The sequence below is a fragment of the Oryx dammah genome, unplaced genomic scaffold, assembly GCF_014754425.2.
Source record: "Oryx dammah isolate SB20612 unplaced genomic scaffold, SCBI_Odam_1.1 HiC_scaffold_19, whole genome shotgun sequence".
Classification (NCBI taxonomy): domain Eukaryota; kingdom Metazoa; phylum Chordata; class Mammalia; order Artiodactyla; family Bovidae; genus Oryx; species Oryx dammah.
In genome coordinates, this window is record NW_024070203.1 from 3234418 (window position 1) to 3258794 (window position 24377).

The 24377-nt window shown below is 46.9% G+C and overlaps 1 protein-coding gene across 1 annotated transcript in view; it reads left to right on the forward strand.

The window, feature by feature from the left end:
- Positions 1-8351: 8351 nt before the first annotated feature.
- B3GAT2 (beta-1,3-glucuronyltransferase 2) overlaps positions 8352-24377 on the forward strand; it is a 101858-nt gene continuing 85832 nt past the window's right edge. Inside the window, exon 1 of the mRNA XM_040261402.1 lies at positions 8352-8951. Within this exon, the coding sequence (XP_040117336.1) occupies positions 8352-8951 (600 nt within the window). The remainder of the gene's footprint in view (positions 8952-24377) is intronic.

Genomic DNA, 24377 nt, shown 5'->3' on the forward strand with positions numbered 1-24377 from the left:
TGCTTTATTGACTACGCCAAAGCCTTTGACTGTGTGGATCACAACAAACTGTGGAAAATTCTGAAAGAGATGGGAATACCAGACCATCTGACCTGCCTCTTGAGAAATCCGTATGCAGGTCAAGAAGCAACAGTTAGAACCAGACATGGAACAACAGATTGGTTCCAAATTGGCAAAGGAGTACGTAAAGGCTGTATATTGTCATCCTGCTTATTTAACTTCCATGCAGAATACATCATGCAAAATGCTGGGCTGGGTGAAGCACAAGCTGGAATCAGGATTGCTGTGAGAAATATCAATAACCTCAGATATGCAGATGACATCACCCTTATGGTAGAAGTGAAGAAGAACTAAAGAGCCTCTTGACTAAAATGAAAGAGGAAATTTAAAAAGTTACTTAAAACTCAGCATTCAGAAAACTAAGATCATGGCATCTGGTCCCATCCTGTCATGGCAAATAGCTGGGGAAACAATGGAAACAGTGACAGACTTTATTTTTTTGGACTCCAAAATAACTGCAGATGGTAACTGCAGCCATGAAAGAGGCTTGCTCCTCAGAAGAAAAGCTATGACAAACCCAGACAGCATATTAAAAAGCAGAGACATCACTTTGCCAACAAATATCTGTATAGTCAAAGCTATGGTTTTTCCAGTAGTCATGTATAGATGTGAGAGTTGGACCATAAAGAAGACTGAGTGCTGAAGAATTGATGCATTTGAACTGTGGTGCTGGAGAAGACTCTTGAGAGTCCCCTGGACTGCAAGGAGATCCAACCAGTCCATCCTATAGGAAATCAGTCCTAAATATTCACTGGAAGGACTGATGCTGAAACTGAAACTACCAATACTTTGGCCACCTTATGCGAAGAACTGACTGATTGGAAAAGACCCTGATGCTGGGAAAGACTGAAAGCAGGAAGAGAAGGGGACGACAGAGGATGAGATGGTTGGATGGCATCACTGACTCAATGGACATGAGTTTGAGAAGCTCTGGGGGATAGTGAAGGACAGGGAAGCCTGACATGCTATAATTCATAGAATGGTGGAGTCAGACATGACTTAACAACTGAACAACAGATTTGGTGGATGAAACTGTTCTAGAAATTATGCAGGCTTCCTGGTAGCAGGGGCTGGTGCCTGCCCTCTGGTGTTTGGAGCTGAGTGCTAGCTCTCTGGTGGGCAGAGCCATGTCTCTGGGCTGTGAGCTCAAGAAGTCTTTAGAGTTGTTTCCCTGAAGCCTCCCAGCACTGGAGCTAACAGGCTTTTGATCAGGACTTAGCCTTGACGATAATGAGCCAAAATGGCAGCTGCCAGCAGCAGTGTTCTTACAATAGTATGCCTATTTCCAGTATGTCTGCCACCAATGTCTTTGTCCCTAGGGTGAGCCACAGCTGCCCCACCACCACCCCACCTCTTCAGGATACTCTGCAGAACCATCAGGTAGGTATGGCCCAGGCTCTTATTGAATAATTACTTCTTTTATCCTGGGTTCTGGTGTCAGTGAGATGCTGTGTATGGCATTTAAGAGTGAAGTCTAATTCCTCCAGTCCTGTGGGTCTTCCAAAACTAAGCTCTACTGGTCTTCAAAGCCAAATGCTCTGTGGACCCTCCCTTTCTGCTGAACCTCTGGTTGGAGAGCCTCGCCTGGAGCTCAGAACTCTCATTCCTGAGGAAGAGCCTCTGCAATGTAATTATTCTCCAGTTTGTGGGTTACCCACCTGGGGGTGTGGGACTTGATTGTACTGAGAGTCTGCCCCTCCTGCCTATCTCACTGTAGTTCCTTCTTTCTGTCTTTAGCTGTAGAACGTCTTTTCTGGTAGGTCTCAATCCTTTTCACTGACAGTTGTTCTGTAGACAGCTGTAATTCTGTTGAGCTCCTCAGAGGAGCTCAGAGTCTTTTTCTTTGGCCCTCTTGGCCACTTTTTTGAGATTCCTTTTTAAAAGTTACAGCAAAACAGACTTTAAAAGAGCCTATATGATAAATCACTATTCTTTTGGCACGTGTTGAAGCCAAGATTCACTAGAGTAGATTTGTTTTACAAATGAATTCATCTTCCTTCAATTATCTTTGGTAAAAATGGGGGCGATTTCCTGGGGAAAATTATGTTTCAGTAAAAGCTGTAACACACTCTCTTGGTTGAACAGTGCCATTTTCACTAACTGGGCCTTCTCTCCTCTTTGTTTCTGGTTCCTGTCATTTTGTGCATTTTGTCATCAATTAATATTTCTAAGTTTTCTCCCACCTTCTCAACTTGACATCACTGTAAACTAAAATTGCCCTTTATCAGCCTGCAAGCTGAAGCTGAACGATTTGATATAAATTTCAAAGAAATCACCCAAACTGATCCTGTATTGAATACAGCTTTCATGCCTGCTGTAGGCCACTCAGAAATTTCACCATGATATCACCTGATGCCATCACCAGAGCTGCTGCTGCTGCTGCTAAGTCACTTCAGTCATGTCTGACTCTGAGAGACCCCATAGACGGCAGCCCACCAGGCTCCCCTGTCCCTGGGATTCTCCAGGCAAGAACACTGGAGTGGGTTGCCATTTCCTTCTCCAATGCATGAAAGTGAAAAGTGAAAGTGAAGTCACTCAGTCGTGTCCTACCCTCAGCAATCTCATGGACTGCAGCCGTCCAGGCTCCCCTGTCCATGGGATTTTCCAGGCAAGAGTACTGAAGTGGGGTGCCATTGCCTTCTCCATCACCAGAGATGGTCAACCTACAAAAAATTTTTTTTAGATTGCCCTTCCCTATTCTCATTCTACCATCTAAAGATGCTTCAGGGGCTTCCCTGGTGATCCAGTGGCTAAGAAACCATCTTGCAATGCAAGGGAGGTCAGTTCAATCCCTGGTCTCACACATCACAGAAAACTAAGCACGTGCACCACAGCTCCAGAGCCCATGCGCTGGAGCCTGGAAGCCACCACGACTGAAGCCTGCGAGCCTGGAGCCTCTGCTCCCCAACAAGAGAAAGCACCACAGTGAAGGCCCGCACGCTGCAACCGAGAGTAGCCCTGCTAGAGACAACTAGAGACAGCCCTACTCATCTGTGAAGACCCACCAGAGCCTAAATACGTAAATACATCTCTTTTTTTAAGTAAAATAAAGATGCTTCAAGCCCAACATCTCCAAAGTTCTCAACTGACTGCCCTGAGTCCTTTGATATACTCAAACATTGAGTTTATTCTAATCATTAACCTTTGTTTGTTTCCATAGAAATGCCCATTATTAGGTGACTGTTACCCACATTATGTAAAGGCCTCATTTAAATGTCCCTACCCCACAACTTCCACCCACACCATTGCCTCCTGAAATAGGACATAACTGTTTAACTGACCAATCTCAGGACTAAGAGGCTGATTCATGTGATATAGAATAAACTACCCACCCAGCTTCTGGTCCAACAGTCCCATCTTGGTAAACAAATGGTAGTATACAGTCACTAATGTAGTTTAACCTTTAATTATGGAAAATCTGGAACATGTATAAGTAGGCCCAATAATATTAGTAGCTCCCATGTGTAATATTCCAGTTTCACCATCAACTCATGGCCAATCTTGTTTCACATTTCTCTTCCATTTTACACCTATAAACGACTTTACAGTGTTTAAAACAATTTCATCAACATTATTTCCTTTGATTCTCATGAAAACTATGAAATGTAGATTACGTAGTTTTACAGGAAAATCCTTTCTCTAACAAGTTAATATTTTAATGTAAATGCCAATGCTTAAGATAGTGAGGGGAAAAGATATGAAGGATGATAATATGCCTTTATGCATTTTTGTGTGTGTGTGTGCATTCTAATTCACTAATAAAGAGAAAAGGAGGAACACTGGCATGTTTTATCTTCAGTTATTATTCAAACTAAAATGAAATGTTTTTCAATAAAATTGTTAGGCTCAATTGCCAATTTCTAATTTTCAAGAAAACTTTTACTGAATAACCTTGATCCCAAACCATCCTATAAAAATAGAGTTTTACTATCAAACTCCTCTAATGTCACATTTTGTATATAATAGCTGCAAATATCTAAAATTTTGAGGAAGCATTAAAATTTAGAACAATTCTAGGACAAAATTGATGGCTGGAAAGGATCCAGATACATGAAAATAAAACAAATGAGCCATTTAATTTGTGGTTTGGATGTCATTTTTCTGACAGTTATCAATGAAATTGTCATGCATCCCTGGAATTTAGGACTATCTAAATTATTTATTTTGACATTGTTCTTCCACATAATTGTATCTGATATCATAACAGAAAATATTTATGTTCACATGAGGTGGGTATTGATTATCAATACATTCCCATTACATTATTCCTCCCACATGAGTTAGTTGATTCCTTTTACAATCTGCTTTGCATACCTATATTATCATACAGATATTGACAAATATTTAATTGTGTATAGATTTTTTTTCTTGATCTCCTTCCCACTTATAAATATCAAGGATGTACCCAAATATTCTTATGGAGGTTAATTTTTCACAGTAGCAGTACCGCAGGCTCAAAAGTCAAATGGGATCAGCTCCATACAGAGCTCTAATCGGGTTGCAGTCTTTCTGCTGCCAAAGTAACCGTTGCATATTACTCATCAAAGCAAAATGTAAATGTTTAGTGATTCTGCAATATGTTTTTTGTTAACTCCCCAGATGAGGTTTTTTTTTTTTTTTAACCTTTGTTTGTTTACTTGAGAACAACAGCTGAATGCTGAAACACAGTAGCTGATGCCAACAATCCAAGGCTTCATTAGTACAGATGAAGCAATGCTCACTTTGTTACACAAATAATTAGAGAGATTAGATGAAAATAAACACCAAGAGGTTGTACAGAAGCTCTGGAGTTGGGTAATTATTTTCATTACTCTAGTGACTTTACCAACCTTCATTAGCAGCCACAGATCACGTTTAAACAGTTTTATGTAAGAGTATCATAAACATTATGGGAACGTACTATAGCTATCAGTGATTATGCTTCAGAAAAATATTTTGTTCATGCTTCCATTTACAGAAGCTGTTTCCATTCTGGTGCCCTGATAAATTCTCTCAATATTTTTAAAGCATAATACATTTTTGCACTTAGTAGTATTTTATCCTGGTTTTTGGCTTCAAATGGACATTCTTAATTTTTATATCTTTGTATCTTTGCCAACATTTGATCATGAAAGATGTAGGTCCACATTTTTGAGTCACTGAATGGCATATTCAGTCACTTGAAATAAATGTCACTTGGAATCATGTCATCCTTATTGTGTGACAGGCCCACCGTGTACTGGGAGTTGACTTTCTCTTTCTTCCTCTCTCTGCCCCAATTGGAGAAGGCTCTACCACACACACTGATATATCCTTAGGAGGGGCCCTATTTTGAGGCATTGTTATGATGATCATGTAGATCCCTTGGTGTAAGACATTCCTTTGAGAAAGTGTTAACCTGTATTTAAATACCATTTACTTATATGTTGCCAGCTGCTCTGCAAAATACTTTACCTAACATATCCTATTTAATCCTTACAAGATTTTGATGGAGTGTGTTCTATTAAGTCCATTTTTTCCAGATGAGGACACAGACTCTGAAAAGCTCATTGACTTCCTAAAGTTGCCCAACCAACCCAGCTGGGGACAAAACCCAGGTCTACTCCAAGAACCATCATGTTCCCAGCAGATGAGTGGGTGATGTACACCTAGGGGAAATGCTGACTAAGGATAACAGAAAAGATCCACAGACCTCCTGTGTGCTGCTTAAGGGTTGTGTTGTATGACATCTGTGAATCCTGGGCCCCAGTCAGAATCTCAAAATTAATTCCAAAAGTTGATGATTTTGCAAGTGTTTCCTCTCTGAGCAGTCCTGGTTGCTGCAAAAGAAGCAGTCAGGAAATAGGTTTCAAGGTTCAGAGGGTCCCTACTCATGAAGTTTAGTGGTGCTTTTAAATTCAGTTCTGTGACCACTTCAGTTTTACTCAGGTAACACACGAGGCATTTCTCATCAACTACATGTAAAAATTCCAACAGGATGAAACAGACTTCAGTCATCTTTGTAGGGTGGGCAGATGTGTGTGCTGCTTTGAGAAACGCCTCCACCGAATTCCCTCCCCAACCGTCCTCCCTTGCCTCCCCCAAAATGCTGACCCCCAACTCCCCCAGGCGCACCCAGAGGCCTGACTTTTCTCGAGGCTGTGTTATTTTCAGAGGCCCGCTAAGCTATCGGAGACCATGGGAAGGAGTCTGATGGATTCATTGTTTCCTGTGCTTGGAGGCACTGATCTAAAGTGCGATTTAAACTATGAGCTGGCAGCTGATACTGGAAGGTGGAAAAGGTGATCCCTAGTGAGGGCGGCGCGTGGGGTTATTATTATATATTTCACTCTCGGGCTTCAGACTCTGGGCTGTAAATTAGGGAAATTCAGGACGCGCCAAGACCGGACGACAGCGGGGAGCAGCCAGGACAGAGCTGAGAAACCAGGAGCCTCGGAGCCGCTGGACATGCGAGCATCCGTCCCAGAGCATTCATTCCCGGTGCACACACTCAGAGCGCGATCGCCGGGGTTTATCTGTGAAGACGACTGAGGAAGACAGCGAGGGAAGATGGGCTCAGAAATTATTTATCACAGGCTGGGGAAAATCTTTGCTGCCGCTCTGCGAGCAGCTCCCTTGCACGTGCCCAGGGAGCGCGATCCTGCTTTCATCTGTCCCATCGCAGGCAGCCAGAGGCTCAGCCAGCGGGTCCGCTAGATGGCAAACATCCAAACCAAGATCCTCGCGTCTTCCAGATACTGTCATGGTTCCACATGTCACCGAGCGCTCCGTTTGGTTCCGAATGCACCATGTTTACCGCCAGGAGGGCCGCCGCCCGGGGGGCTGTGCCGGGAGTGGCTTTTGCAGGCCGAAGCCACCGGCTAGACTCCGGGCACCTACGTCTCGTTTCCGCTGGGCCATCGCCACTGACCTCGGCGAGATCATTGCCAACTCTGAGTCCCAGCTTCCTCATCCAGAAAATGAAGGTGATTCTACTTCCCAGGCCTCATCGAAAGGATCGCTGAGAGGGTCAAACGAAATCATTCCGGTGGCAGCCGACTGTGAAGAACTGTGACCCAGAGTACAGAAGGAAAATAAGTTAAACCTGCTAACTCAGCTGGAGTTTTAGAAATTTTCCCGCAATGATCTGACTGCAGCCAGGCAGCAAAGGTTCGGATAGATCCTTTCTTCTGGGCCATCTCTCTAGTCAAACACCCATAGGGGCACCCCTCCGTTTCTCGGGGGTGTCCATCATCTCTGCCTTTCGGGGAAAGCGCTTCTTGTCTGCGCGGTGCGGTCCACCGCCAGCACACAAACCCCGCGCCGGGCGCCAGAGGAGGTATCCTACGCCCTCTCCCGCCGCCCCTCTCCTCTCACTCCAGACACGAAGTCTCCCGCGTTTTCGGCACGTGCCTGTGTTTTCCTGGCTGGTCTCCAAAGACCTTGCCGCATTTCAGAAAGCTAAGAGCGCGGAGGTCGGGGGAGCGAGCGAGCAAGCGAGCAAGCATCCAGCCCCTCCCCGCGGCCGCGGCGCCCGACGGGGACCCTCCTCCCGCTCCCATTCGGCGGTGCCCGGCCGCCTTCCCGCCTCCCCGCGCAGCCCCACGCCGCCAGTAGCAGCGCTGCTGTCTCCCCACAGGAGGACTGGGGGCTGGGGGGGACGCTGGAGCCTGCAGCGCCCCCGCCCCCTCGCTTTTTCTTTCTTTCCAGGCTTTGGGATCTTGCTGCCGGAGCCCGGAGAGGTTCTATCGAGAGCAGCGCTGAGCGAAGAGACCCGGGCACAGGCTTCCGCGGCGGCGCGTGAACCGAGCTGGGCGCAAGACATCCCCAGCTTCGCCTCCGGTCCTCTCCACCTCGGCTGGGATGTAACGAAGGAGAGCGCTCGCCGCCTGTCTCCCACGCCTGTCTCCTCACCCCGAGAGCGCACCAGGGACCCACGGCTGGAGTCCCTTTGCTTGCGGAGCCGCGCGGGACGGCTCCCTGTTCCCAAGCTTCGGAAAGAGCGCGGTTGGATCACCACCTCCCCGGCGCCCCGCACAACTCCGGGGCCGGCGGCGCGCGCGGCTGGACCGAGTCCCGCTTCCCGCAGACTACTCGGAGTACGGACCTCGCCGCCAGCCCGCCTGCCCGCACGCCCTGTAAGCCCGAGCTCCCCGCCACCGGCGCGGACCCCGCACGCCCGGCTCCGCGCCTCCGCAGCGCCCCGCCGCCCCATGGAGTGCGCGCGGGCCGCGGCTTCCTGAGCGCGGACGCCAGCGCTGTCCAAACTGCGCGCTGGGGTGCCCCGGCTCAGCCCCGCTCGGGGCGTTGGAGAGATCGGGGGAGAGCGCGCCATGAAGTCTGTGCTGTTCAGCCGCTTCTTCATCCTCCTGCCCTGGATCCTGATCGTCATCATCATGCTCGACGTGGACACGCGCGGGCCCGCGCCCCCGCTCACCTCGCGCCCCTACTTCGCGCCCTATTCCGGGGGCCGCGGGGGCGCCCGGCTCCCGCTCCGCCGGGGCGGCCCGGGGCGCGGCCGCGAGCCACGCAACGCATCGTGGCCGCGGCCGCGGCCGCCGCCGCCCGAGCCGCCGCTGCCCACCATCTATGCCATCACGCCCACTTACAGCCGCCCGGTGCAGAAGGCCGAGCTGACCCGCCTGGCCAACACTTTCCGCCAGGTGGCGCAGCTGCACTGGATCCTGGTGGAGGACGCGGCGGCGCGCAGCGAGCTGGTGAGCCGCTTCCTGGCGCGCGCGGGGCTGCCCAGCACTCACCTGCACGTCCCCACGCCCCGGCGCTACAAGCGGCCCGGGCTGCCGCGCGCTACCGAGCAGCGCAACGCCGGCCTCGCCTGGCTGCGCCAGAGGCACGGGCACCAGCGCGCGCAGCCCGGCGTGCTCTTCTTCGCCGACGACGACAACACCTACAGTCTGGAGCTCTTTCAGGAGGTAGCGGCAGGCCCGGGCGGGGCGGGAGGACACCCCGTTGGGCTGGTCCTGCCACCGCTGCCCTTCCCCGCGCGCCCACTCGGGACTCCAGGCGCAGCGCCGCGGCTTGCGCTGATCCCCCGGGGTTGGAGGAGGGTGGGAGGACCTCCGGAACTCCTGAAGAGAGTCTGGCGGGGGCTTTGCTTCCCCCCCGGGCCCCCCCACCCCAACACACACACACAGACACACACACACACTCACCGGCCCCGCGATTAGGCTGAAGCGGTGGTGCAGCTGTGAGGCTCCTGGAGGATTTCTAGAAACTGGGCTCTGGCCGGCCTGAGGATGGAGCCCCGAGAGGCTAGGCTGCAAGGAGAGGGGTTCTGCGCCCTGGGGGCAGGCTAGGTGGTCTCTGACGGCCTTTTCAGTGCACGCAGATGTGATTCTGAGTCTAGAGCCATGTCAGGAGGACGCTGAAGATGGTGACTAAAAATCAGCCAGACACCCATTTCCCTCTTACAGTTTGCTGGGCTGGAAATGGTTACTAGTGAAAACACTGACTCCTAGGGAGTTCTTTCCCACCATCTCTCCCTGTACCCCACAAAGGCCCTTCTTGACTCTAAAGCTGACCTCCTTTTCCAGGAATCCCTCTGGCAACTGAGTTTGGGACTGCCCTTCCCGCCCCGTGGTTCTGTTTTTTCACAGCCCGAGGTTATCAGCAGGACTGCCGGGTTCCTTCTCCTGACCCTTCTCGAGGCCCCTCTTTGGCCACTTTTCCACCTGCCATTGCTGCTTGGTCCTCGCCGTGAGGTCCCCAGCACAGCCTGGCCCGCTGGTGCTGGGATGGCAGTGTCCCTTGGGGCTCACAGTTGCACAAAGCCAGCAGGCACCGGGTTGGAACAGGTGTTTGTCCCTGAGGCTGGTGCTTTGCAGCCTGAGTGTGTGCGCATGCGTGTGCGTTCTGCGAATGAGGCTGGGTTGCCTGGTTTTGACAGTTTTCTTGTTCCTCCTCCACAAATATAGCAGGAAAAGACCTTGGACTTTTTGACATGCCTTGGGACTGTTGCCTTCCTCTTCCCCAAATTCCAGACATCCTGACTCTGAGAGAATCCATCATCCCTTCCCTTCCCCTAAGTAAACTGGGCGATCTGTATGTCTAGACATCCCCCGGTGGTGCTAGTGATAAAAAGCCCGCCTGCCAATGATGGAGGCATAAGAGAGGCGGGTTTGATCCCTGGGTCAGGAATATCCCCTAGAGGAGGGCATGGCAACCCACTCCAGTATTTTTGCCTGGAGCATCCCATGGACAGAGGAACCTAGACGGTTACAGTCCCACAGGATCGCACGGAGTCGGACAGGACTGAACCGACTTAGCACAGGCTTCACAGAAATCACAAACGTCCCATGCTTTCATCCTAATATCTCAATTTGGCTTTCATAACCTCAGGATAGAGCTATCCTGTGTCTCTCCAGCTTCATTTTTCTGCCTGTGTGGCTTTAAAAATCCATTTCTTGGGGTCAATTGTTGCCTTCATTTCTGTTCATCCCCTCTTGCTTCTTGAATAAAAGGACCAGTAATTGCTCTCCTCTCCTCTCTTCCGTGCTCTCATGATGGAGGGCTTTCTTCCTGTATTTCTTCTGAAGAAATCAATTAGCTTGTCATTGTATGGTATGGTCTTCATTATAACCGAGATTCAAAATATCAGCTGATTTTTTAAGTTGGGTTTTATCGTGATTCTGCCTGCATATTCTTGTCCCCAAAAGACATGGTTTGTATTCTGAAGCCAAGACCCTTATATTTCAGAACACCATCATTTCAACCCCCAAAGTCTTTTTTCTTCTTACCCAACTTGGAAGTTGTTCTGCTTGTGAAAATGTGTAGTCTTGGATAAGCAAAACAGTGCACATTTTTATTAATTCACCTTTTAGGGGAATGGGCTGTGAAGGGCAGTGAACCTCAGTTGCTCCCCCCTCCCAGCCCGCTGGTGTGAGGCGTTGGACTGAAGGGAGGAGTCAGCACAGAGCACCAGAGAAACCGCCCAGAACACAGTCTTTCTGTGATGCTTCCCAAACTGAAAGACGTCTTGTTCATGGTGGATATGAAGCAGCAAGAGGTTTTTTCATTGCTCCATAGGGGAAAAGAAAGAGAGAAGATAAAGAGAAGAGGGTGGGGACAAAAAAAAAGTGTCAGCCTAGAGGAAACTATATAGGGGGAAAAAAAGCTAAACTTTTAAGATACTAATGTTTTGTATGGTTGGAAGTAATGCAATATTCAAAATAAACTTACAAACATGTGTGTCTCTTATTTATGGAGAGGTGCCAAGTATGCTAAATACACAACAGAAGGGGTTTTTTTTTTAAGCGTAATATGCATGATACATTTAGAATTTAAGTCCTGTAGCTTCTCGGGGTTCCTCCCAGGCAGGAATTTTAGTACTAATCCCTTTCTTGCCCACCACCCCTCCCCCAACATAGTGTTTTTGAACCAAAAAAGGCATCTCTCTGTTCACCAGGCATGCATGTTGAGACATTAAGTTTTCTTTATTACAGCACATTCTTTTATTTGCCTGGCAAGCAAGATTGAACTCTCTAAGAAGTCAGATTAGGGGAAATTATGCATCCTTAGTCTTGTATATTAATGGGATGTCCTACCCTCCACCAGTTCTAGGTTAATGATTCCACATGGATTGCAGTCTAGACACTGCTCTCTTGAAAAGGTAGGACCACTTAAGACATCTAAACACTATAGCTCCCTGGGGGAAGGGGAGATGCTGATCAGGGATGCTGGAGGGCCCGGCTTATATCTCAGCCCTTTCTATGGTGCACACGCAAATTAGTTTTTAAGTAATTCACAGTACCTCAGGAAAGAATGTCCCGAGGCAAGCTTCATCTTTTATTCATGGTGCTTCTCATTTCCATGGTTGATGTTAACGTAGATAAGATAAAAGGAGGAAAATGAACCAGGTACAAATTAGCTCTCTAAGCATTGGCTGCCAATGAAGGAAAGTAAAAGATGAAAGGTTTCCAAATTAAATTTAAGGCACAACAGGCACTCCGGTGCAATTAATCCTCCGTGGTAGCTTAGCTGGAATTGAGCTTTCTTCTCCCATCCAGCTAGCCAGCCAGCCAATTTTCAGGCTACCCTTTCAACTGAGTTGTGTGGCCAGAAAATAAATATTTGCATCAAACAACCCTACATTTAACAGCCAAATCCATTTGCAAAGGAAGCTGTGTGAATTGTGGCGGAAGCTGAGCTGCCCATCAGAGATGGAGGTGCTTGGAGTTATCCGGTTCCCAGTGGCCTCTTCTTGTGGCCTTGATAGGAGTTTGCACTGTGGCTCTCAGGTAATCCTGGCTGCCTGCGGCCTGCACACCCCATCCATCTAGCTCTCCGGAAAAGTTTATTTGCAAAGGATTTGCCCGGCTTTCACAGAAGCAACAGCCACAGACAAGTGGGACTGTAGCTGGTCACATTTTTTCAATAACACTATTGATCAGATTTCTGTCCTCTGTTAGAAAACCTTCCAGGGTTCCTTGAGTTTAAAGAGGCCGCTTTTCAGGTGAACTTGCTTTCACCTTGGGGAAACCGGTAGAACCGAAAGGTTAAAAAATATCACTTTCCAAGCAAGGAAAGAACTTTTAAAAGTTTAACTTTCAGTTTACCAAGGTGAGGCTGGAAGACAAGCTGACTTCGAAAATGGTTACAGGCTCAGGAAAGGTCTCAGTTAATGAGATTGCATTTGGAAGATGTTTCTGGCAAGTAGTGAACTAGAGAGGCCCTTTGGATGTTGTGCTGGGTGCAGTGAAGCTGTTTGTGTGCTGGGCAGGGGCTGGGAGTGGGGGAGGTGAGGGGCGAGTTCACCCTGCCCTTTTCTGATAATTTAGTTACATGTTCAACCCTTTATGTGCAGCTCATTGGAGCCATAATCCAAAGGATATTGAGATTTACAGTGTTTGGCACTTTCCCCCCTAAATAATAGATTATGGATGTATTTCCCCGAAGGAGACAGGAGAGCTCCCTTTCCATATCCTCTTGACACAGTTACTTAGCGTAGAGTGATTATTTTTTTGAAGTGAAGAAACCTCAAAGATGCTTTTAGCGAGCACCATCCAAAGATGATTTTACCCGAAACACGCCCCTCACGTGTTATTTCTTCCCTCCTAAGAGCATGTTAGTCACGCTGTGAGTCTGATCAAATGTGAGAATTTTTCGAAATGGATGTCTAGAAGGATGGACAGCTTTCCTAGTCTATCAGTGTTAAAACTGTACATTACTTTCCCTGGGTGTATGGTACTTGAGCTGTGGCTCATTTTTGACAGGGTTTTCTTTGGACATCAGCAGTTTTCATCTGGATCTTGATATTTTAACGGATCAGGAATAACTCCTCGGGTTTCAAAGGCCTTCTCCCTTCTGCCTCTTCCTGTTGTCTTTTTTCCGTCTTCCTTCTCCCTCCAACCTGCTTTCCACTGATTATTCTTTCTCATGAATAGACATGAAGACAAGTCTGGGTTATTGTGTGTGGCGATGAATGTGTGTCTTTTAAGCATTTAGACTGTTGTCTGCAGCTTCTTGGATCCTGGTGGGTGACTCCATTTTCTTCTGTCTACCCCACTTACCTCTAAATTGCAGGCTAGTAAATTTTCTCTCGTGTGAACAGTAATGGAATAGTAATTGCTTTGAAGGCATGCTGCAAAAGCAGAATAGGAGAACCAAAGTCAACAGCCTCATTTATTAACTATTCCAGGTGCTACTCTAATAGTGGGTTTTTTCAGAACAGAATTTAATAATATTCAGATATGTTTACTCAGGCCTTCTGGACTCTGATGAACTATTTGCTTGGTCTGCATAAATTGAGATAACATTATTTATATTTGATTTGTAGTGCTGTTGAAGCATGCAGTTTAGGTTTTACATCATTCTCAAGTTTTCCCCCTGAAACACAAAATTGTCATACCAATCCATGGGTAAGTAGGTAGGCGGGTAAGTAGGTAGGCGGGTAAGTAGGTAGGTTTACAATAGATTTCCAATTCACGGAAATACACTGAAATACTCCATTGTTCCTATCAGGTAATTTTTGTGTACAACTTGGAAATAAACATGTAAAATACTCCTTATCATGGACACAAGCAAAATGAGTACTTAATATGGCCCAGGGGCCACATTTAGGGTGTTATGTGATTCTCTCATTTGATCATCATGACTGACACCTGCTGGGTAGATTCTAGTATGGCCCCCAGTTGCCCCCATTATAATGCTGATATTTAAGTGTGAACACAGTTCTTTGATGAATACAGGGATTTTTAAAAATGCAACCTGATTCTAACGTGGTCATAACCCTGGTCAGTGTAATCAGTATCTCCATTTTATAGGTGAGCTGCCATAGCAGGAAGTCACTTAAATGGTCAGGCAGCTGTCTGAGACAAGATCTCCTGACCAGGTCTTGAGCCTGACCTCTGGGGACCGTGCGGCCCATCTCACTAAACTGTACTGTCCGATGGGCGCATGCCATCCACTGCTATGAGTAAAGCATCTGACCGGCAAAGTCTCTCATACTGTTCTAGCTGCTGCTGTACTTGAACTCGGGCAGATCTGTCTTCCTTTTATTAAATGTATTCTTTATTGAGGCACAGTTGGTTTACAATCTTGTGTTCCTGTCAGGTATACAGGAGAGTGGTTCAGTTATACATGCAGGTCTGTCTTCTTGGCTGTATCAATTTGTGATTTTCTCTCTTGCCCTTTTCTTCCTGATGTAACTTGGATTAATGATAACGTCACTTCCTCACTATCTCACTAAGGGACCATTTGACTTTTAGACTCTTTTTTCAAGTCAGCTGAAAACTGCTAAATAAGCATAATAACCTAAAGTCTTTTATGTTTTTGAACTGTCTATTCCTGGGAACAAGAATTAACTTCTGGGAAACTTCCCCCATGGTCCAGTGAGTAAGACTCTGTGCTTCCAATGCAGGGGGTGTAGGTTTGATTCTTGGTCAGGGGAACTAAGATCCCACAAGCTGTGGGGCACAACCAAGAATAAAATAATAATAAAAAAAATTTAAATAATTAATTTCTGCAAGAAAATACAGCATTAACTTTTTTCCTCGACTGATGTACAAACGTCAGCAATGGTAATCTGCTGAGCGTGTCAGAATGGACAGAGTGAAGGGAAGAATACATTTCAGGATGGAATGGAAATGGGGGTGACACTGGGTTGTTTCTGGTGGACTGGGCGCCTTACCATCGGGGTGGAGGAGAGGGGCTGGGGACCTCAGCGAATCTGAGCTGATGCTGACATGCATGGCGGGCAGAGGGGCACCGGGGCAGCTGCCCCCGGAGCACGGGACGAGCTAGTCGGAGCTGTTGGTCTGGTTATGCTGGCCACTGCTGGCCACACCGCCCGGCTCGCCTGCCTCCTCCCTTGTTGGGGGGAGGTTTGTTGATTGGCCTGTTTGGTTCTTTTGGGACTAGAAATTTCTCTGGATTAAACGCAAAACTAGTAAATCTTGAGTTTCTGCATGCTAGGAAAATCTTGAGGATGGCTGAGCTAAGGGAAGGGTGAACATGCTCCTTACCCCAAATCAGATCATATGGTCTTTTCCCCCAAATAACTGAAAACTCAGTAGTTTTTTTTTTTTTTTTCTCCCTCTATCCATCTCCTCTGTCAGTGGACAGAGAATGTTAAACAGTACCTGGTGGCTCAGTGGTAAAGAATCTGCCTGCTAATGCAGGAGATGTGGGTTTGATCCCTGAGTTGGAAAGATCCCCTGGAGAAGGAAATGGCAACCCGCTCCAGTATTCTTGCCTGGGGAATCCCATGGACAGAGGAGCCTGGTGGGCTACAGTCCATGGGGTTGCAAAAAAATCGGACCCAACTTGGTGGCTAAACAACAAACAGCAACAAGTTACATTCAGTATCTAAGGCTGTCCTTACTGCAGTCTGCATGGTAGGTATTTGTTAATTTATCTTTATCTGACTAATGCAAGCTGCGCATGCTAAACGCTGAACATTCTCCACTGAGATCTCCCTGACCTAAATTATCCTCAGTAGTATATCACTCCACCAGATTCCTTGTGCCCAGCTGAACTTAAACATGACCATATTTAGAAGATGTTTGAAAGGAACAAATCAGTATTCTTCTCCCCTACTTAACAAGTATTAGTTGCATACCTCCTATGTGCCAGACTCTGTGTTAATTACAGCAGGATGGAGCCCTCCTGTGAACACAGAGTATCCCTGCCCTCTTCTTTTAAGCCTCTGGACCTAAGCTGTATGCTAAGGTCAGAGCCTGCTGAGAAAAACGCAGGCGCCTGGGCGTGTAGAGCAGAAGCCCCTGATGCAGTCGTGAGTTGTAGTTGTGGTTGTGGAGGAAGCGACATTTGAGCTGACATCTAAAGGACGGAGGGGGTTTGGTGGGGGAGGGGGCAGAAGGAGCCGCATTTGAACCAGTCTGTGAATTTGGAAAGTGTTACACAGCAGTGTGAAGGGCATGCCTTTACTTATTCACGTGTGGTTTTTAGATCCCCCTTCAGGCAAATCTTTAATCTCTAATTTTTTAAGAAGAACTTGGATAAGGTAGATACTAGATCAATAGAAAAACTGTAGATGTATAATGCACATCCGGTCGTACCAAGGAATCATTCATGTAGACGGTCGTGATGCATCTTAGCAGCTAACATCAGTACTGAAGTTCACTGCTCTCCTACTAGAATTTAAACTCTGTCAAGGTAGGTAGTTTCTTCTGTTCACTGCTGTGTCTCTAGTGTCCAGCATATTCTAAGTGCTCATTCAATACCTACTGAATGGAGTGGATTGTAGGAAACGTTGGAGCTAAGGGCTACCGCCCCCAAAAGAAGCTATTTCAGAGATTGTCAGACCACCGCCTTGAAGTTTGTTCGTGTGACTAGGGTTATACTGAGCCCTCTAAGTAGTAACTGGAAGAAAAATTGGCTCCTGCTCTGACTCTGAGAGCTTTCAGTGCTAAGGAGAGTTGGAGAGAGAGACCACGAACCTTAGTCTGTAGCCAGGCATCCCTGTGGTTGCTTGAGAGCAAGGAGAGGGTGTGGGAGTGACTGCGAGCCCACAGGGTGTTTGACCCACTTCCCACACATGAGAGGTGGGAGGCTGGTGGGGGGCTCAGGTGGGAGCTTGGGGCTTAAGCAGCCCCAGGTTCAAGTCCAGTCTCATCACCTGGTGGTCATGGGACATCCGAGAGGGTTGCCTGCCTCCTCCAATGGCTCCAAGAAATACTGAACAGAGGACGGTTATACATGTTCTTTCCCCTGCTTCTCTACTGGTGACTGCCCAGGTGATGGGTCCCCCAGGGAGCCACACTGTCTCACTTGGGGAGATGCCTCTGAGTCCTCTGCTCCTGAAACCTAGACCCTGCCTCTGGAAGGCTGGAGAGGAGGATGGGGCAAAGGTACAGGACTTTCCTAAATTAGTCCATGCAAGGAGGAACCGGTAGATCGGTGATTTGAATTACACCACTGGGTTAGGACAATGATGAGAAAGACACGAGTTAAACAGGGCTTATCTATAAGGAGTCCTGGAGGAAGAAAGATGTGAGGGAGTAAAAAGCATCTTAAGGAGGTTTTAGGCTAGAAGGAGGTACCACAGTGTTCTTCGTGGGTGTGGAGCTAGTTAGGGACTGGGTGAGAGCTTGCAGGTTGGGTGCATGGGTCTCAGAGGAGAACATACATGCAACTCCCTGCAGCTCTTGGGTGTGATGGTCAGTAACCTTCACAGCCCTTGCCCCTGACGTGGACCTGAGATGCATCGCATAATAGATTCTTTCTGGCATCAATGAATGAATCAAGGAGACAGTCTATTACAAAGGAGAGGGCAGCTTAGTAGGAATGAAATGAATCTATTTTTAAAAAATGTTTTACCTGGATATAGCTGCTTTACCGCGTTGTGTGAATTTCTGCTGTACAGCAAAGGGAATCAGTTATACGAATACCGCACCCGCCGTTACTGATTTCCTTCCCATTTGGGTCGCCACAGAGCAATGAGCAGCCCCTCCTTAGTTATCTGTTTTATAATAGTGGTGTATATATACCCATCCCAGTCTCCCAGTTCATCCCAGCCTCCTCCCCCCTTCACTGTCCGTATGTTTGTTCTCTATGTCTGTGTCTCAATTTCTGCTTTGCATGTGGGCTCTTCTGAACCATTTTCCTAGATTCCACATATATGAATTAATATATGATATATTTTTCTCTTTCTGGTCTACTTCACTCTGTATGACAGTCTCGAGGTCTGTCCACAGATCTTCAAATGGCACCATTTTGTCCCTTTTTGTGGCTGAGGAATACCCTACTGTGTATCTGGACCATCGCTTTGCTATCCATTCCTCTGTCTATGGACATCCTGGTTGTTTCCATGTCTTGGCTGTTGTAAATAGTGCTGTTGTGAACACAGGTGTGTGTATCTTTTGGAATTATGGTTTTCTCTGTTAAAGCACATGATTAGAAGCAATCGCTTTATTTTTAAGGTCGCTTGTTGGATGGGAAGGTTCGGCGTATGGGTCTCTCCCGCACCAGTTGACTGAGGCGGCAGGGAGGCTCCAGTCTGACAGACTCTCCCGTGCCCGACCCTCCAGTCTACACTGGATCACTGGGGCGTCTGCTGCCTGGCACCTAGTGGGAGGTCCACCCTGAGCCGCCTTCTTGTTTTAAAAATACTGCTTGCTGCTGCTAAGTCGCTTCAGTCGTGTCCGACTCTGTGCGACCCCATGGACTGCAGCCTACCAGGTCCTCCGTCCATGGGATTTTCCAGGCAAGAGTACTGGAGTGGGTTGCCATTGCATTTTCATAAATAAAAGCATTCTGAAGCCCATTTCCTGCCATCCTCAGGAAGATGTAGTAGCTGGGGAGAGAAAGCACGTGTGTGTGTGCCCTTCCATCCGCAGGCCCCTGGGCTGTGCGGATGCACACAGTTCCTTCCTCTCTCTGTTCTTTTTCCGTGGACCCTGAACTGCCCTGCCAGTCTCTGGTTGGAAGTGTGGCCACCCCTAGGGGCCCTTGGCATTTTCTGTTCATATAATGCCTAAAAGAATTTGATAAAATTGCATACCTTCTAGGATATTTTCAAGTTGATGACTACATTTTAAAAATCATGTAAAATTGTTGCAAAGCATGTGATTTCCATATTGAATCAATTTTCATATTGAATCACTATGCACCTGAAACTAGTATAATATTGCAAATCAACTATACTTCAATTAAAAAACACTTTTATGATTGAATTAACAGTATGCTTCCCTGATGGTTCAGACGGTAAAGAATCTGCCTGTAATGTGGGAGACTTGGGTTCGATCCCTGGGTTGGGAAGAGCCCCTGGAGAAGTGACTGGCTACCCTCTCCAGTATTCTTGCCTGGGGAATTCCATGGACAGAGGAGCCTGGCGAGCTACACTCCATGGGGTCACAAAGAGTTGGACACGACTGAGCAACTAACACTTTCACTTTCAACGGTATATTTAGTAGCAGTAATCAAGTTATCAAAACAATATAAATGTTGCAAAGTTAGATAATTAACTATTAAGTATAAAAGCTACATTTCTAGAAACTTGATTTCTTACAGACATAGATGAAGCATTTTGTTGCTAATGATGCATACTCTGTGTCACCGGGAGTATTACTTTTTGCTGGAAAGAGATGGGGTTTAGCGTAAGTTTGTTTCCCTTTAGGTCACACTTGTTTCCATAAAATAACTATGATGGAAAACATTTTCTTCCCTCAGTGTTCTCCAATTTTTTGAACCTGCAAACTCTAAGCCAAAGACACTATGTTGATTTCTTCAGTTCAGTTCAGTCGCTCAGTCGTGTCCGACTCTTTGCGACCCCATGAATTGCAGCACGCCAGGCCTCCCTGTCCATCACCATCTCCCAGAGTTCACCCAGACTCACGTCCATCGAGTCAGTGATGCCATCCAGCCATCTCATCCTCTGTCGTCCCCTTCTCCTCCTGCCCCCAATCCCTCCCAGCATCAGAGTCTTTTCCAATGAATCAACTCTTCGCATGAGGTGGCCAAAGTACTGGAGCTTCAGCTTTAGCATCATTCCTTCCAAAGAAATCCCAGGGTTGATCTCCTTCAGAATGGACTGGTTGGATCTGCTTGCAGTCCAAGGGACTCTCAAGAGTCTTCTCCAACACCACAGTTCAAAAGCATCAATTCTTTGGCACTCAGCTTTCTTCACAGTCCAACTCTCACATCCATACATAACCACAGGAAAAACCATAACCTTGACTAGACAGACCTTAGTCGGCAAAGTAATGTCTCTGCTTTTGAATATACTATCTAGGTTGGTCATAACTTTTCTTCCAAGGAGTAAGCGTCTTTTAATTTCATGGCTGCAATCACCATCTCCAGTGATTTTGGAGCCCCCCAAAATAAAGTCTGACACTGTTTCCATTGTTTCCCCATCTATTTCCCATGAAGTGATAGGACCAGATGCCATGATCTTCGTTTTCTGAATATTGAGTTTTAAGCCAACTTTTTCACTCTCCTCTTTCACTTTCACCAAGAGGCTTTTTAGCTCCTCTTCACTTTCTGCCATAAGGGTGGTGTCATCTGCATATCTGAGGTTATTGATATTTCTCCCGGCAATCTTGATTCCAGCTTGTATTTCTTCCAGTCCAGCGTTTCTCATGATGTACTCTGCATAGAAGTTAAATAAGCAGGGTGACAATATACAGCCTTGATGTACTCCTTTTCCTATTTGGAACCAGTCTGTTGTTCCATGTCCAGTTCTAACTGTTGCTTCCTGACCTGCATACAGATTTCTCAAGAGGCAGGTCAGGTGGTCTGGTATTCCCATCTCTCTCAGAATTTTCCAGTTTCTTGTGATCCACACAGTCAAAGGCTTTGGCATAGTCAGTAAAGCAGAAATAGATGTTTTTCTGGAACTCTCTTGCTTTTTCCATGATCCAGCGGATGTTGGCAATTTGATCTCTGGTTCCTCTGCCTTTTCTATAACCAGCTTGAACATCAGGGAGTTCACAGTTCACATATTGTTGAAGCCTGGCTTGGAGAATTTTGAGCTTAGCAGAAATGTTTTTAATAATCTACTGATAACATTAGTTCTTCAATTTTGTTGAAAAAGCTAATTATAAATGTTCTGTCTTCTAAAAGGATGAGTTTACCCATTCATTAGAGAGAGGAATGTTCTTAATAAAGACAGCAGTATTTCTGATTATCTGTGTTTGGTCTTGGAGGTTTGATCACAGTGACACAATATATTTAATATGATCTGGGACGGATATGGGGTTTTTCAGGTGGCACTGGTGGTAAAGAATCCGCCTGCCAATGCAGATGTAAGAGAAGTGGTTTCGATCCCTAGGTCGGGAAGATTCCCTGGAGGAGGGCCTGGAAACCCACTCCAGTATTCTTGCCTGGAGATTCCCATGGACAGAGGAGCCTGGCGGGCTACAGTCTAAAGGGTAGCAAAGAGTCCAACACGACTGAAGCTACTGAAGCTGGAGCAGGGTAGTTGGGACAAAGCAAGATGAAAGGCAAGACTGACCACTGCATCCAAGACGTCAGCTTCCGCGGAGCTTATGGAGAGCTGCCGAGCGGCTGGGATATGTCCCCTTAAAGTTGTCTGCGCTCACGTGGTCCGTGAGAATCTGTATAGACATCCAGGGCCCAGGCACCCCCAGTCTGAAAACGGTTGTTTTGGTGAGAGGAGCATGAAGTTAGGAACTGGAAACTGTGGGCTCCAGACCCAGCAGAGCCCAAGCCCTCCACCCATAACCTCGCAGGGGTCTGTCATCCTTCGCTGTGTTCTAGGCGCCCCCTCTCTGTGTTGAGATGGTTCCTTCTCATCACGTGTCTGAAGTTAGGAACCACAACGCCCTTTTTACAAACGAGGGTCAGCTGTATGGTGGGCCTGGGGGTGATGTGTCCGGTTGTGAGGATTCCGTGAGGGAGATGCCTGTGGGTCAGAAGGGCAGCTTCCCTGCACGGCTGGACACCTGCTCTCCCGGGGGTCTGGCCCCAGGAGCGGGGAGAAGGGCCAGAAGACAGGATCCACTGGGCCCCTGGCTAACCCCGCTGCGTGCTCCCAGCGGTCAGCCTCCAGGGTCCACGTGTGGACACGCGATAATCTAGATAAACTCGGCATTGCAAGACTAAAATGCCAATGTCATTTTTAAAGGTCGGGCGACAGTTTGAGGATATTTTTGTAACATTGGAAAGTTCTTCCATGGCATCTGTTCTCACTGGTGAAAGTGCTCCGGGCGTCCTTGGGACGTCTCTCTGCGGGGAGCTGCAGCCTTGCTTTGCTGGGATGCTTAGGCACCCCACCCCCACCCCCACGCCCGCCCCAGTCCTCAGAGCTGGGCCTGGGCCTCATCCCCTGACCCTTGGCTTCGTGCCCGTGACCCCTGCTGCACATACTGAAAAGACAGGGTTTGTGATTTTTTTGTAAACCTGTTCCCGCCTTGCCTTTTCCCCTCTGTTTAGGGGGTTTAAAAAAAGATTTTAAAACAAAAACATAATGAGAACCTACTGTATAGCACAGGGAACTCTATTCAGTGCTCAGTAATGCCTATACGGGAATAGAATCTAAACAGTGGGTATATGTACAACTGTATAACTGGTCCCCTTTGTTGTACAGCAGTAACTACGCAACATGTAAATCAACTATACTCCAACAAAAATTAATTTTAAAAACACCCACAAAAAATTAAGACAAAGTCCAATTGACAACGTTTGTGGTTTCTGCAGGTGATGATTTGGGGTTTTACAGCAGACCAGCTTTCCTCTGAAAACCCGTTGTCTTTGGGTTAAATTCCAGTGAGATTTAAAAATAAATGCCTCTTCTCTCCTTCTTGTTAGGTCTTTCTTCCCTCTTTGTGAAGGGCTGTGGGGGAGAAACAAAAATTGAGTATTCTTATTGTAATTTGTACTCTGGTAAAATATATATTCAATGAACTTTACCATTTTAACCATTTTTTAAGTGTGCAGTTCAGGGGCATTTAAGTGTATCCACTCTGCTGTGCAACAATCTCCCTCTTCATCTCCAGAACTTTGTCTTCATCCAAGCTGAAACTCTGTACCCTTCCCATGTTCCCTCCTCCAGTCCCTCATAACCTATAATCTACTCTCTGTCCCTATGAGTTACACTATTTCAGGTGCCTAGTATAAGGTAGAATTAGACACTATTTGTTCTTTTCTATCTCACTTCCTTCACTTAATATCTCCAAAGTTGATCTGCTGCTGCTGCTGCTGCTAAGTCGCTTCAGTCGTGTCCGACTCTGTGTGACCCCATAGACAGCAGCCCACCAGGCTCCCCCGTCCCTGGGATTCTCAGGTAAGAACACTGGAGTGGGTTGCCATTTCCTTCTCCAATGAATGAAAGTAAAAAGTGAAAGGGAAGTTGCTCAGTTGTGTCCTACTCTTAGCGACCCCATGGGCTGCAGCCTGCCAGGCTCCTACATTGTATCAAAATTCCATTCTTCTTTAAGATTGAAAACTCTTCCGTTATATGTATAGACAGTATCTTGTTTGTCCATTCCACCACCAGTGGATTCTGGGCTGTCTCCTCCTTTTGGCTGCTGTGAATCTGCTTTGAGTGTTGGTATGCAAATGTATGCTTGAGTGTCTGCTTTCAGCTCTTTGATGCATACATATACAGAAGTGGAATTGCTGGATCACATGGTATTTCTGTGTTTAAAATTCTGAGAAGCTGCCAGACTGTTTTTCCAGCTATTGTTGTTTATTTTTTTATAATAACCATCTAAGGGTTGTGAGGCAGTATCTCTTTCTGGTTTTGGTTTGCATTTCCGACTGGAGAAGGAAATGGCAACCCACTCCAGTGTTCTTGCCTGGAGCATCCCAGGGAGGGGGAGCCTGGTGGGCTGCCATCTATGGGGTCACACAGAGTCGGACACGACTGAAGCAACTTAGCAGCAGCAGCAGCAGTAATTAGTGATGCTGACCATCTTTTCTTATGCTTATACTATTTGTATACCTTTGAAGAAATGTCTGTTCATGCCCTTTGCCCATTTTTCAATTAGGTTGTTTGGCTTGGTTTTGTTTGTTTTCATTGAGTTTTAGAAGTTCTTTATATATTCTGGATAGTAGTCTATATCAGATATGTGATTTGCAAATACGTTCTCCCATTTTGATGGGTGCTTTTTTATTTTTAATTTATTTATTTTAATTGGAGGCTAATGACTTTACAATATTGCAGTGGGTTTTGCCATACACTGACATGAGTCAGCCATGGGTGTACATGTGTCCCCCATCCTGAAGCCCCCTCTCCCCTCCCTCCCCATCCCACCCCTTGGGTCCTCCCAGTGCACCAGCCCTGAGCATGAAGGGTGCTTTTTTAGATTTCATTGATAGTGTCCTGTGATGCTCTAAAGTTTTAAATTTCGATGGAGTTCAGTTTACCTAGTCTTTCTTTTGTTGCCGGTGCTTTTGGTGTCATGTCCAAGAGATTG